The sequence below is a fragment of the Pipistrellus kuhlii genome, unplaced genomic scaffold (genome assembly GCF_014108245.1).
Source record: "Pipistrellus kuhlii isolate mPipKuh1 unplaced genomic scaffold, mPipKuh1.p scaffold_m20_p_8, whole genome shotgun sequence".
NCBI lineage: Eukaryota > Metazoa > Chordata > Mammalia > Chiroptera > Vespertilionidae > Pipistrellus > Pipistrellus kuhlii.
This window is the reverse complement of record NW_023425584.1, coordinates 21,177,839-21,191,181: the sequence shown is the minus strand read 5'-3', so window position 1 is coordinate 21,191,181 and position 13,343 is coordinate 21,177,839. Positions and strand designations below refer to the sequence as shown.

Below are 13,343 nucleotides of genomic sequence, written 5' to 3'. Positions count from 1 at the left end.
AATTTTTCTTATAAGAATCATTTGGAGATACTGTTGGCATATGAAATAGCATCCCAAATGGGAAGATAATATCCCTGTTAATCAAAAAACTATTTAAAAACTCAATTAACAGAACATTATGCTATATAATTAATCTTCATTGCATTTCACTGATTTTTTCCCCATCCTCCCCCCACAAAGGAGTTAATGCATCTTTGAATTTTATTGTAATAATCAATAGGCTAAATTTCATGATATAAAGTAAGCTAGCTGGAGCAGATAATCAGACACTTTCCCTGCCCAAAGTAATTAAGTCAGAATCATCAGAAGTCTTTTTTTAAATCTAAATAGTGTTGAATGTGCAAAGTCTTTGAGTGAAATTTCAATAGTAAGAGGGAAGACATTGAAAAAAATTCATATGGTTTGGCTTACAAGAAACATAGTCGACAAAATAAATAGAACAATAAATACAGTTATGAGGAAGAATTAAATTACTTGGAATCTGGAAAAACAGACGACTGGAAATCTGGACATGTTGAGATAAGCCATGCGTGAATAACTAACTCCAAACTGGCTGTTTCAGAATTGCCATATTTTTTTTTTTTTTAGCATTGTACACTGGCTTTATATTTGAGGGATTTGGGGTTCATACGCAATAAGAAAACCCCTCCTTCCTTTTAAAATAAAATATAAAACTTATCATCAAAACTTAGAAAATAAAAATGATAAAAAGAACAAATTTATAAGAAAACTCATAATACATAATAAAAAATTAATCATGATAAGCCTATAGGTGTGTTTCCTTTTAGTTTCTAAAAATGTTAATATACGTCTGATTAGCATTTACATTTTTTCACTTGACATGTGAGCACTTGGGGATGGGCAAGAAGCAAGTCCCTTGCTTTCTGATCTATATTTAAATGTACTAGTGCCTCCTTACAGACTCTTACACAATGAATCACGCTCCAGCTTATTTGCTTGGGAGGTGGTGTTTAATTTTTATCCACTAACCCTCTTAATTGTTATGCCATCCAATTAGCACCCTTTAGTATTATATATGCTTTTATTCTAAATTGTTTCGAGCATAGGTGGGCTTCTGTCAGCAATGGCATTGAGAAAAGCAAGGGAAGGTAATTCCACCGAATTAACATGGGATTTGGCTCACTATTCAACCCCCAACCTCCTCTCTCTTGGACCTGTTTATAGCAACTCTCCCGAAATCAACAATTGCTCTTAGAAGAGTGTGGAGGGAGAAAGAGAAAGAAACCACTTATTCATCATCCTTTCGTCGGATGCCTCTCTCTCCTGGACCTGTGCTCAGAGAACTCGATTGTGTCAGAGAGAGAAAACCCCCGAAACACATCCAGGGAATAATAACTTCTACTCAGCATGTCAGACTCACAGGATGGCCTGTCGGGGTTCCTGAAATGCATTCCCAGAATAACATGCAATGAATCTTAAAACAGGAAGTCACATTCCAGAAGCACCTGGAAATAATCTGCATCAGTCAGAAACTGCAGATACTGGGGCTCACATAATTGGGTCAGAAATGTGTGATATTTAAGAAGAATCACTACCATTTACTGAGGGCCCACTCTGCGCCAGGCACTAAGGTAAGCATCCTGCAAAGATGGCTGCTCAGGTTTTTTTGGGGGACAGCCCACAAGATTAAGAAGGAAAATGGAGTCTAAGAGAGATTGAAACGTATGACGTGGCTGATTCTACCTCTGACAATACCAAGTAGGAGAAGACACTTGTACATACCGTTAGTAGACAGAAGGAAGTAGGCTGCATTCTGCTGGGGGAGCCATCTTATTTTATTGATTTTTTCTTCTATCTCTAAACTCTTCAGGTAATCGAACTCGGGCTCATGGCTCTGGAACGTGCTGTAAACATTGTATTCACCCCTGCGATGAACCTGATTTTTACTCTGTAGGAAAGAGCGGGAGGAGAATACACCAAAGATTAAAAACACATAGGCCATCTGCGAATTCACCAATTTCTTATTTTTTTTTTGAGCAAAATCATTAGGGATGGGTAGGCCGGCCATTGGCATGAAATGAGAGTTTTACCCTAGCTTAGAGGCCTCCAAAGCATTGATCTTGCAACTCTGTTGGTACCTCCAATATCCATATATGGATATTAGTACCTCCAATATCCATATATGCATAAATGATATACATAAAACTCTATATGGTATACATTGTAACATATACATAGAAATAGAAGTTAAACTAGGACATGATTTTAAAATCAATATACATTTAAAAATCAATATAAATAGAAGTTCTAATATTTTCAATCTGCATCAGTGGATGTCTTGAACACCCTTTGGCATAAGCCATCCCATGCTGATGTCCATATATACGTCTATCAATCCCTTACACAAAGAGTCCAAAGCTATAGCATCTGTACCTTTCATTGGCCTTTTAAAATCTCCTCTGATTCTCAGAGAATCTTGGAGATGTGGGCAGGGCAAGGAAATGGACAAAGGAGGCTCAGAGACATCCTCCAAGGTCACAGGACTTCTAAGTAGCAGATTTGGGCATCAGGTCCCCCTCCCCCCCCCTTTTTTTTTTCTAACACAGAAAACAAAATAGACAGGAGCACAGGGATGCCACCTGCATCACTGAGAGGTGATGAGACGTCACCCCTGGCTTCCTCCTAGCTCTGATTCTGCAACAGGCAAACAGCAGGAGCTAAATAAATGGCGAGAGAATGAAACACCAGGGAAAGGGTATGCAGAAAGGGGCAACAGAATAACGAAGGGTGGAGAGAAGGAAAAAGAGGGCGTGAAACAAAGGAAGAGCAGAAAGGAAGAGAGGGAGGGGCGGTTTCATTTCACGCATTTTTAGAATGTGTCTACCAAGGGTTTGAGGAGTCAGGCTTTGGAAAACTGTGTTCAAAAATTCCACTCCAGGTCTTTATAGACATTTGTCACAAAAGCTTGACTCTTAATACAGTCTCAATTTAAAAAACACACAATAACTAGATTTCTGGATAGATACTGAATATCCAAACCACAATCTCCTCTGGTGCTGACACCAGGTGTTCCATGTCTTTGGAGGGCACTGAGGTCCCTTCCTACAGCAAGCCCTCCAGGATTGCGCCTCTTGAGAAGTCACTCATAGACACAGATAGCACACCTGACCCTTGGTGTTGTCCCATGGCTTTGTTTTCGAGGCTGAGTGCCCATTTCAACCCCATGCCTTGCCACAAAGCTCAACACTTACCTGCCTGTTATTATACCACACACATTTTTTTTTAATTGAACCAAATCACTCTTCTTTGGAAAAAACGTGTCCCCCTTCATTCTACTAATGAAATTGGGCTTCCCACATATTTCAGTAAATTAAAAAAGGGGAAACCTATAAATAGCAAAGGGAAAAGGTGGCTCGGAAATATTACTGGCAACACACTGCCCTGGATGATTTATGCTAAATAGCTCCTCCGGTTCCTCTTTATCATCCCCAGGAACCTAATGGGATTTTTTTTTTTTAATTGAAGAAGTTTGAAAATCAGCTTGAAGGTTACTCGCCACACGGACAGACATCCTTGTGACAAGCCTGCCTGCTGCCGAGGAGCCAGTCCGCCTTTAACAATACATGTAGCCGAGTGTTGATTTGGTAGCATCCAAATCAGACTGGCAAGCGCTTGCCGTAGGTGCCAGACCAATTAGCACTCAGCAGCTCTGGAAAAGCAGGAAACATTCCAGGTCACGAAGAGCTATTAGTTCCTACTTGCCAAGCACACTTCCCTGTTTCCAGGACCAGTGGCACAGGCGGGGTGCCTGACTGAACTCGGGCCGCTTGCATCTCTATGGAAACCCCGAGGGATGAGGATGCCCATATAGAAATTAATTGCAAATAATGTGCAATTACCAAATACATCACCTCTAAATGAGGCTTCCCCTTATTTTGAGGGGAGGTGGGACACACATGGCTTTGAGGCACAGAGCAGGCTTTCCATGGCCAGGGAAGTCTCCGGTGAACCCTCCCTCCTGCACTTGGCCCCCCCATGCTGCGTTGGGCGAGTCCCGGAGGCAGACGGCAGCAGATGGGAGAGCTGCTAGCATGCAGGCTGGCCTGCTGGAGGCCCCAGCCCCATGCCTGGGGGAGCCAAGGAAACCACATCGGGCCCTGCTTCCATTCTGACAGCACAGAAGCAGACACCCCGAAACTCAATTTATATGAAAAAGAGAAACAATTCCTGGTGGAACCCAGGGGAAAAAAAAAAAGATGGGCTTTTTGAGATTCAGTGGAAATGAAAACGCCGGCTCGGAAAGCACACAGCACTCAGCTCCGGGGACCCCTGTGTCACCGACAGGAAGATGTGTGCCATGCGCTTCGCTCAGATGTCATTTTGGGGGACTGCACTCCCTTTGGTGGGTGAGCTATCGCTTTCTTCTCTGCTGACCCAAGCTGTCCCTTTCACATCTGTGGACAAAGAACCGTTCCCCCGCACCCCTCCTGCACATTCTGTAAGGGCACCTCCATTTGAATCACTCGAGGATGAATTTCACACCCAAAGGCTGAGCTATGCTCAGAGAGCACCCGTGGCATTTTGCAGGTCAGATGAGACATGAGAACATGAAAAGGTAAGGCCATGCCTGGGAAATGGCTCTATTTTCAGGTACTTTTATGAGCCGGAAGGTGGAACTGTTGATGTGAATGACTTTCTGGCTGTTTTTTGCAGCCAGGTGAAGGGGCACATGGAGGATTAAGGAATGGCAGGAGGCCGCCTCTAAAAAAAAAGGGGGGGGGAAGGAGAGGGGCATTTCGCATTCACTGGCCACTTACCTCCTGCTCTCGTTGAAATATGACAACCCGACCCCCCTTGTCCCCTGTCGCTAGTAATTCTCCCGTGTGGTTGAATTCTACCGTAGAGATAATGTCAGCTGCAAAAAAGAAGACAAAGGCAATTTAAGTCACTGCGCACGTGCTTTGAAACGACAGATAATAGACATACTTTTCTGTGCATTGAAGGGCTCGGGGCTTTGTCTTGGTGGCGGAATTTACGAAGTTTTATGTTCTGTATTTTAGGTGCCGGGAGAAGTGGCTCTGGGGAAAGTAAGTTTCCCCGATGCCTGCACTGGTCTCCTGCAGCATCTAGCGAGAGCAAAAGCACGTTCAGACCCTCTTAAGTTGGGCAAGAGAAAGTGAGTTTCTCTAAGGCCTGTGGGAATGGCATCTTCTTTGATAGTTTCTACCAGCCATGCAGCCTGCACCCACTTCCGGCCTCTTTGCATTTCACTTTCTTTCCCAAACAGGCTTCCGTGGTGGCTAAGCCAACGAGGCCTGGGGATGCCTGACGTGAAAACGCACTGACAACCTCTGCAAGGTGAAAACTCAAGGAAGGACCCCACAAATGCCCCAGCTTGACCCCACGGTACGTCTGTTTTCTTGGTGAGCCCAACACTCCTTTCTGGAAGAGCACGCCTTCTCCCAGCCCCAGGAGACGGGTGCTGGGGAAACGGTCACGAGTCAGAGGGGAGAGGGCAATGTGTCCTGTTTCCCCAACAGAGAAAATACACAGAAACCAGGAACTCAGATCACAAATAACTGCTGAGCGAATGCCAGCCTGCCAAGTCTTGCTTCAACTCCGGTTGCCCCCAGAGGAGTACGGACAGGTAAATTACCTATGATTGGATTTATTAGGGCTATTTTTAGAAAAATGTCAGAGGTTAATTCTTGTGAAATTATTCCCTTGCAGGGCTTCAACAATTGCTCCTGAAAGTTCAAGTAAGTTCTAAAAAGGGGAGGAGAAGGGGAATTATGACTATGGCTTTTGACAGAGGAACATTCTGAAGATTATGTCCATGTGAGAAAAGCAGAGGGGAAACAGTGAGCTGGAAAACGAGGGCAATTGCCCCTGAATAATTCACATCTCAGCTCTTCCTTTAATATCATCGTTTCAGGGTTTTCTTGGTATGCCTGATTTGTTCAGGTAAGTAGTGTACAATTCTCCACTTTGCATATAACTGTCCTGTTCCATGTACGGCAATGCTCTTAATGGTCATTCTTTGAGCAGAAGGAAAAAGAATAAGGCACTGACCATAGTCACTTTCAAGCTAGGCACATTTAAAAGAGCAATTCATGATTGCTTTTAAAAAAAAAAATCCTCACCCAGGGATATGTTTTTTTTATTGGTTGTAGAGAAAGAGGAGGGGAGAGAGAAACATTGATGGGTTGCTTCCTGTACATGACCTGACCTGGGACTACATCTGCAACCTTTTGGTGTATGGGACACTCCAACTAACGGAACTGCCTGGCCAAGGCCAATTCATGATTTCTTGTTTGGGCCTCTTAGGTGACTGACCCCAGGACAGCAAATTCAAAGCTCCACAGGAGCACTAGGTGGAAACAGAGGGAAGAAAACCAGAGGAGGTAGAAAGCTTGTGTCCTCTCTAAGGGGACAAGGGCTGCTCCGCTTAAGGCAATCGTGGCTATGAACTATTGCGAGCATTGACAGATATTCTGAAATATCTGTTGGAAATCAAAATTTTTATGCAAAATCTCTTAAATTTTATACGTGGGCAACTAATTTTTTTTCCCCCAACACCAGGACATTAAAAGTACATCATCTTGTCTGTGGGCTGAATACGGTGTGTGAGTCACCAGCTTGTGACGCCTGGCCTATAGTCTTCCTTCAGAAAAGACCGCCCCATTCCTTACTGATGGTCTCAACCAGAAACCTAGTCCGTTCCCTCAGGAAGAGCCCTCCAGATGAATGCTACCTCAGGGAAACATGAAATACGGGAGTGCTTATCCAGTTTCTAATGCTTATCCCGTTCCTAATGCAAGCTTAGAAGGCTCATTCCTCTAACAAGTGCCCTCTGAGGAGGAAGAAAGCCCAGCAGGGCTGGGGAACCAACCACCTCAAGTGGATTATTTGCCCACGTTTCTTTGTCACTGCTGGTGCAACTTAGCAAAGCACGCTCATGTACATGCTTAGTGTTTGCACTGCCTCTGACACACTGCTTAGGTACTGCTACTGGCTTTTCAGTGCCTGGTTAGCAGTGGGGTTATTCACAGAGACTCTGGACTTGGATGGAACCTAATGAAGATGAAGCCATTTCTTTTTTCTTTCAGGCTTCTGTGGGGTACTAAGGAGTGAGCCAGAGCCCTCAAACTGCTGAAGAACAAATGCCTTCCAGAGAAAGGGGTAGTGGGGAATAAGGAGAAGGTGTGGGGCGGGGGGAAGGGAAGGGGAGACACTAGGCCTGGGGGTTAACAGCGCCCTACTCCTGTCATTAGGAATAAGATGCTGCTTAAGGTCAGTTCCGGTCCTTCCTCTCCCAGCAATGCTAACACAGAGTTCTGGGTGGGGGTCAGGGTCCATGCATTGAGGACTAAAGGGTGGGCTTTTCCCTTTGGAAAGTTAGGTGTCAGAGAGTCAAGCAGCTTTTCCCAAGGTCAACCCTTGGCTCCGTTTCCAATAAAATGCCACTCCAAGGGAAACAAAACTCTCCTTCTCGGTTGCCGGACACACCGCCTTTTTGCCCAGGCTCTCTGTGAAAATGTCCTTCTCCCTCTCAGATCCACACAGGCCAAAACAAGGCAGGATATATATTTTCTTAATAATTCTTAGGCATGAATCTGTTCGTTTATTTAAACTACTCATCACTGCACAAGATGCATAGAGCATTCTTCCAGGCTCCATGGAGGATACACGCTTCAAGGTCCCTGCCCTTCAAGTCACTTCAGCTAAAAACACTCCACCCCACTCCATTGAGTTTCTATCACCATCTTCAAAAATAATCGTCTGCTCTCCAGCACTTAAGCTTCTACAAATAAATTCTGCCTGATGCATCTATTTTTACTCACTATTCTCTCAGCCTTTAGGAAAAAAAAAAAAAAAAAGCATTGTTTTTGTATTTGCTAAAATGTTCTTTCACATGTGCATGCTATCCATATCATTTACAAATTGTTAGGAAAGTCCTAGCTGGTTTGGCTTAGTGGATAGAGTGTCCGCCTGTGGACTGGAGAGTCCCAGGTTCAATTCCAGTCAAGGGCACATGCCCAAATTGCTGGCTCGATCCCATCCCTGTGGGGCATACAGGTGGCAGCCAATCAATGATCCTCTCTCATCATTGATGTTTCTATTTCTCACTCCCTGTCCCTTCCTCTCTGAAAAAAATCAATAAAAATAGATTTTTAAAAAATTGTTAGGAAAGACCACTGGGTTCCAACTACCATGATACTGACAGCCCCTACCATGAGAGTAATACCTTTGGTTAAGGCATTGCCCCAATTCTTAAAGGCAATTATTACTTTTTAAAAAATACGTATTTTTATTGATTTCTGAGAGGAAAGAGAGACAGAAACCTTCATGATCAGAGAGAATCATTGATTGGCTGCCTCCTGCATGACCCCCACTGGGGATTGAGATAAAAACCCGGGCATGTGCCTGATCCAGAATGGAACCATGACCACCTAGTACGTACTCAACCACTGAACCACACTGGCCAGCTGGATGCTATAGCACATTTTAAACCATGAGGAATCATAGACATGCACATAGACTACTTTTCACATACAAAAATGTGAATCATGGAAGGAGAAAGATAAAAGGAGCAATGCCTATTAGAGAGCATGTGTCCAGGCAACATGGTACAATGGAGTCTGTGACCCAATCAGAACACAACACAGAGGCAGATGTGGAAATTTGGAATAGCCAGGCACAGGGGAAACACACACACACACACACACACACACACACACACACACACACACAGATTCAGGCTCAAGTCTAAGCCACGTGATCCAAGACAGTATTTATGGGACATCGGCAGGCATGGTTCCAGCTATAAAAATGTCTCCCTTTTCCCCCAGTGTTATCATTATTTGTGTTATGCTGCCCTCAAGAATCTTTTAAGGGAAAGGGTGATTGGTACAGCAGGATTCTGAAATTCCTTAGTCCTGACCTTTGTTTTAATCCCGCCAGTGTGTTGGTCTATATAGTAGGTTGTTTATATTTAGCAACTGTCTACCTCATTTCAGAGCCTTTGCCATTGCAGCTTGAATTGATGCCTGTTTTGAACTTCTGGTTTCCTGACTCATTTATCACTGCTAAGCCAGTAGGTGTAACCAGAACATGTTACTGCCCCATCCATCGCTGTGTATCTTCATCTATGACTGTTTAATATTAATAATTGATGCAAAACTCATGAATCATCCACATTACAGTTTCAAGATACTGGAACTTCTGATACAAATTCTCTTGCGTTTGCATCATCCTCTTTGGTGGAGCAGTTAAAATTGGAAAACTTGGGCTGCTCAACGCAAAATAATTTTATAGAGATAGGATATGGAGAGAAGAACAAACTAGTGGACTTACACTTCATCTGAAATCATGCTCAACAGAAATCAACTCATCAAGTTCAACATGATTTTGGTTTTTAAATGACCAGTTCATATGACAATTTTATTCAATGCCCAGTCTTTCACACTGTTGAGCAAAAAAAACCAACAACCTATAAACAAAACATTTTTCATCTGTTCTGTAAACATGTAGATCAAGTGCACATTTTTTACTAAAAACAGAGAACAGAATTCAAAAGCAGTCACAGAGGTCAAGTGCAGCAGTGATTTTTAAAGGAAGTATGATGTTTGCCCTGTTCTACATCTATTTGTGTTGACTTAATTTCCACAAGATGGTGGCCTGGTAACCCCATTTCATGTTCAATGAGCACCACTAAGAACAACTTTTTCTTAAAAAAAAAAAAAAAATTCTCAGCATCCCACAAAGGTCCAAGATTGGTAATTCCATACATATAGTCTCCATGTACCTGAATAATAGAAAATGACTTGGCAATTACTAGTATATTGATGTGATGGGGAGACAGGGGGAGGAGAGATCCCCTAGTCTATGGCCTAATTGCCCATAGTACTGTGCTAGGCTGGAGTCTGAAGCAGGCCCCAGGATTATTGGGCAATGTACAATTCAAACAGCAGGTTGACTGTTTTGACCAAATGATGACACAGTTTAAAATGAGAAAGGACCTAAACCCAAATCCTCTGATGGGACAAAATCTTACCGACCAGATCACTAGAACCGGCCTTCTCACCACCAATCATAGACACAGGAATTGAAATGAGAGGGTAATGCAATGTAGCCTTCAGAACCCATTAAATGTTTTACCTTTTCATCTAAGAAACATTTGGTTGATAATATTACAAAGTCTTTGACCCTACTTGTGTCAGCCGACTGATTCTACCTACTCATTATTTGGCTTTCTTCCTGATGGCCAGGTCAACTCTGGGGAGAGTTTTCTGTTCTTTAGCTAGGGCAAGGACATCAGCAAGGATGAAAGACAGGCGTCACAGAGGATGGCAACAGTGAAATGGTTTTGGTTGCCCTTAAGTTGACCCTATTTCTCATATTCCTTTAGCTTGGTCCTAGTGACAGGAATGGTAAATATAAAGTTCTGAGCAATAATAAAAAATATGCCTAATCTGGCTTATCAATTTTGATCTACGGGAAGAAGCTGCCTATTGAGAAGAGTTCTGAGGTCAGAGACAGGCTTGGTAGAATAGTTTTATGATCAATTAGTCATGTCTACCAGGGACATGGACATAGGCAGCACACATGCTACCTGCTTGCTCTCCTGACCTTCTGTGAGTAATACACTTTCTGATCCAGACTTATTCCTTGTCACCCAACCAGGGTCTGGTATTTAGACACTGAATCCTTCTCTTTTCATTTGAGCACAATTAATTCTTTGCATATTGGTTTAACTTGAACCTGGTGCTGGTTCCTCTTGCATGAAAAATGGCAGGCAGAGGGGCCCAGCAGCCCCAGTTCCCTAGATCTTATCACAACTGCTGCTTTCTATTTAACCACAAGCAAGTGCTAGAAAATGGGCTCTGTTTAAATGTCAGCCTGCTTCTGCAGACCAAGCACATTCAGAGCAGGTAGTGTATTGTGGCAGACACTCTTGATGGGCTACTCTAGCCAGTGCCTGTTGTCCTTGCCTGCCTCCTGCTGTAGGAGCTGAAAAATGCAGACACTCTTTTCCCAGCCTCCCCAGTGGCTACTGGTGGCCAAGTGACCCAGATCTGGTCAATGAGGCATAGAGGAACATCTTCTGGGGGACAAGGAGGTAGAACTTCCTAGAAAAATTTTCCTTTGAATAAAAGGAAGGAAGCAAGTAATGGGACATTTTCTGGTGGCACTGAGTACTTCTTGCTTCCTGCCTTTGTATGTGGCTATATGTGGACTCGATATGTGAGGCTGTAGCAGCCACCATGTAACCAGGAGTTGATAAAACTAAACACTTAAAAAAGCCAAGAGGCCGAAACCGGTTTGGCTCAGTGGATAGAGCGTTGGTCTGCGGACTGAAATGTCCCAGGTTCGATTCTGGTCAAGGGCATGTACATTGGTTGTGGGCACATCCCCAGTAGGGGGTGTGCAAGAGGCAGCTGGTCGGTTTCTCTCTCATCGATGTTTCTAGCTCTCTATCTCTCTCCCTTCCTCTCTGTAAAAAAAATCAATATATTAAAAAAAAAAAAAAAGAAGCTAAGAGGCTGAGTATGACATGGAAAAATAGGGCAATGTCTTTGGCGATAGCACTGAACTACAAAAACCTACCTTAGAGATAGCCTATGCGTGGACTTGTTATATAATATCCTGTGGTTTAAGCCACTGCTAAACCACAGGGTTTTTTTGTTATTTGCATCAAATGCAAACTAAGAGGCATGTGTTTCCATCTTTGTTCTCCTCTAGGCTCTTTTCACAAGACCAGATTATTAATGCGTGCTGAATTGGAATTCCCACTCGCAAGCTCTCACGTGCACATGTTCATTTCACTTTACCACACAACCAGTTTTTCTCTGCACTTGTTTGGTTCCCAGCACAGGTATTGAGCTGGCTTATCTCCCCATCCTTGTGTGGAAATGGTATATGACTTTTTGATAATTCAAATATGAAAGCAGCTCTTTGGGGCAGCATACCAACCCCTCCCCCCAATCAATCATGGTGTCCGTAATACAGTTATGACTTCAAAGAGACCCAGTCCTGCCCTCCTTGGAAGCCACGTTCTCCCTGCTAATGTGCAGGAAGCCCACCATGCTTGCTGAGCTGTGAAAATCCAGATGGTAGGAAGCAGGTGAGTAATGAATGCCATGCTGTTTCCATTAATATGCACACAGCTTCCCCATGCTGACCTAATGCCCAGCACTAACCAGGGTTGAGATAACCGGGCCATGTGAGTTGATGAGATTTCCTTTCATTCAAAACATGTTTCTGCAGCATAGAAGCTGAGAAGAAAGAATTTTCCTGTAGTTGGAACAAAACTTGCCTAAAGGGCAACATTTTACAAAATTACAAATTGTCTAAGTAGGAAAAAAAATCCAGTGGGAATTGCTTGCAGTCCAGACTTGCCTATACACCCCAAGCCTGTGTGGCTTACGGTGGAGTCTGCTGTCAAGGTGTCTACCATCTGTCACCCACTCTTTCAGAAAGCAGAGGAGTAATTAACCACTCAGGCAATGCAAACCCTGCCAGTCATTCAGATCTATTATCTACACAAATGGGGCATCTACCGCTCACCCCACAGTCAGTGGGACTCTGGGTCCAAGTGGGCAATCTCATTGCATCTGCAGGGGAATAGGCGCTCCAGGGCAGGTAGTCTACCACCCAGACACACTTCACCTGGAGTCTGATTGGCACGCCTTTGGTAAAAAATTCTGTGGTGCCAGATGCTCTGAAGTCAGTAAGGCATGCATCTGCACCGTAGAAGCTAAAATTCCCCCTGTCTGTGGGTGGGTTCTAATATCACTTCCTTAAGGGAAGCCTTGGTGACTTCCCCCCAAACCTAGTCAACCCCTTTATGATGCAGCCTCACTGCTCGCACACGTCTCCGTCATCACCGCTGTCACCACTTACTGTTAGCACTTATCCCAAAGGTAACAGAATCAGCTTACATGCCTATCTCAGCCTTTAAACTATAAATTCCACACCAAACGTATTCATCATTGAACGTTCAGTGCCTAGCTGAATGTCTGAATGGGTAACAGATGCATCTTGGTTTTTTTCTTTCTTTTTTTTAAATATATTTTATTGATTTTGTACAGAGAGGAAGGGATAGAGATAGAGAGTTAGAAACATCGATGAGAGAGAGTCATCGATCAGTTGCCTCTTGCATACCCCCTACTGGGGATATGCCCGCAACCAAGGTACATGCCCTTGACCGGAATCAAACCCGGGTCCCTTCAGTCCCCAAGCCGACGCTCTATCCATTGAGCTAAACTGGTCCCGGCTGGTTTTTTTCTTTAGTGGATTACTGGATGAGAGCCAGAGAGATCCCTCACCAAAGTGGACCAACACAGACAGGCTGGTTACCTTAAACAAAGTACCAGAGA

General features: G+C 43.7%; 1 protein-coding gene across 5 annotated transcripts in view; it reads right to left on the bottom strand.

Moving 5' to 3' along the window:
• PPP2R2B (protein phosphatase 2 regulatory subunit Bbeta) overlaps positions 1 to 13,343 on the bottom strand; it is a 355,769-nt gene that overhangs the window by 75,671 nt on the left and 266,755 nt on the right. For all 5 annotated transcript variants that reach the window (XM_045576478.1, XM_036425348.2, XM_036425347.2 and 2 more), the window contains 2 exons: positions 4,779 to 4,876; positions 1,744 to 1,909 (listed from right to left, as the gene is read on the bottom strand). In XM_045576478.1, coding sequence (XP_045432434.1) covers positions 1,744 to 1,909; positions 4,779 to 4,876 — 264 coding nt within the window. The remainder of the gene's footprint in view (positions 1 to 1,743; positions 1,910 to 4,778; positions 4,877 to 13,343) is intronic.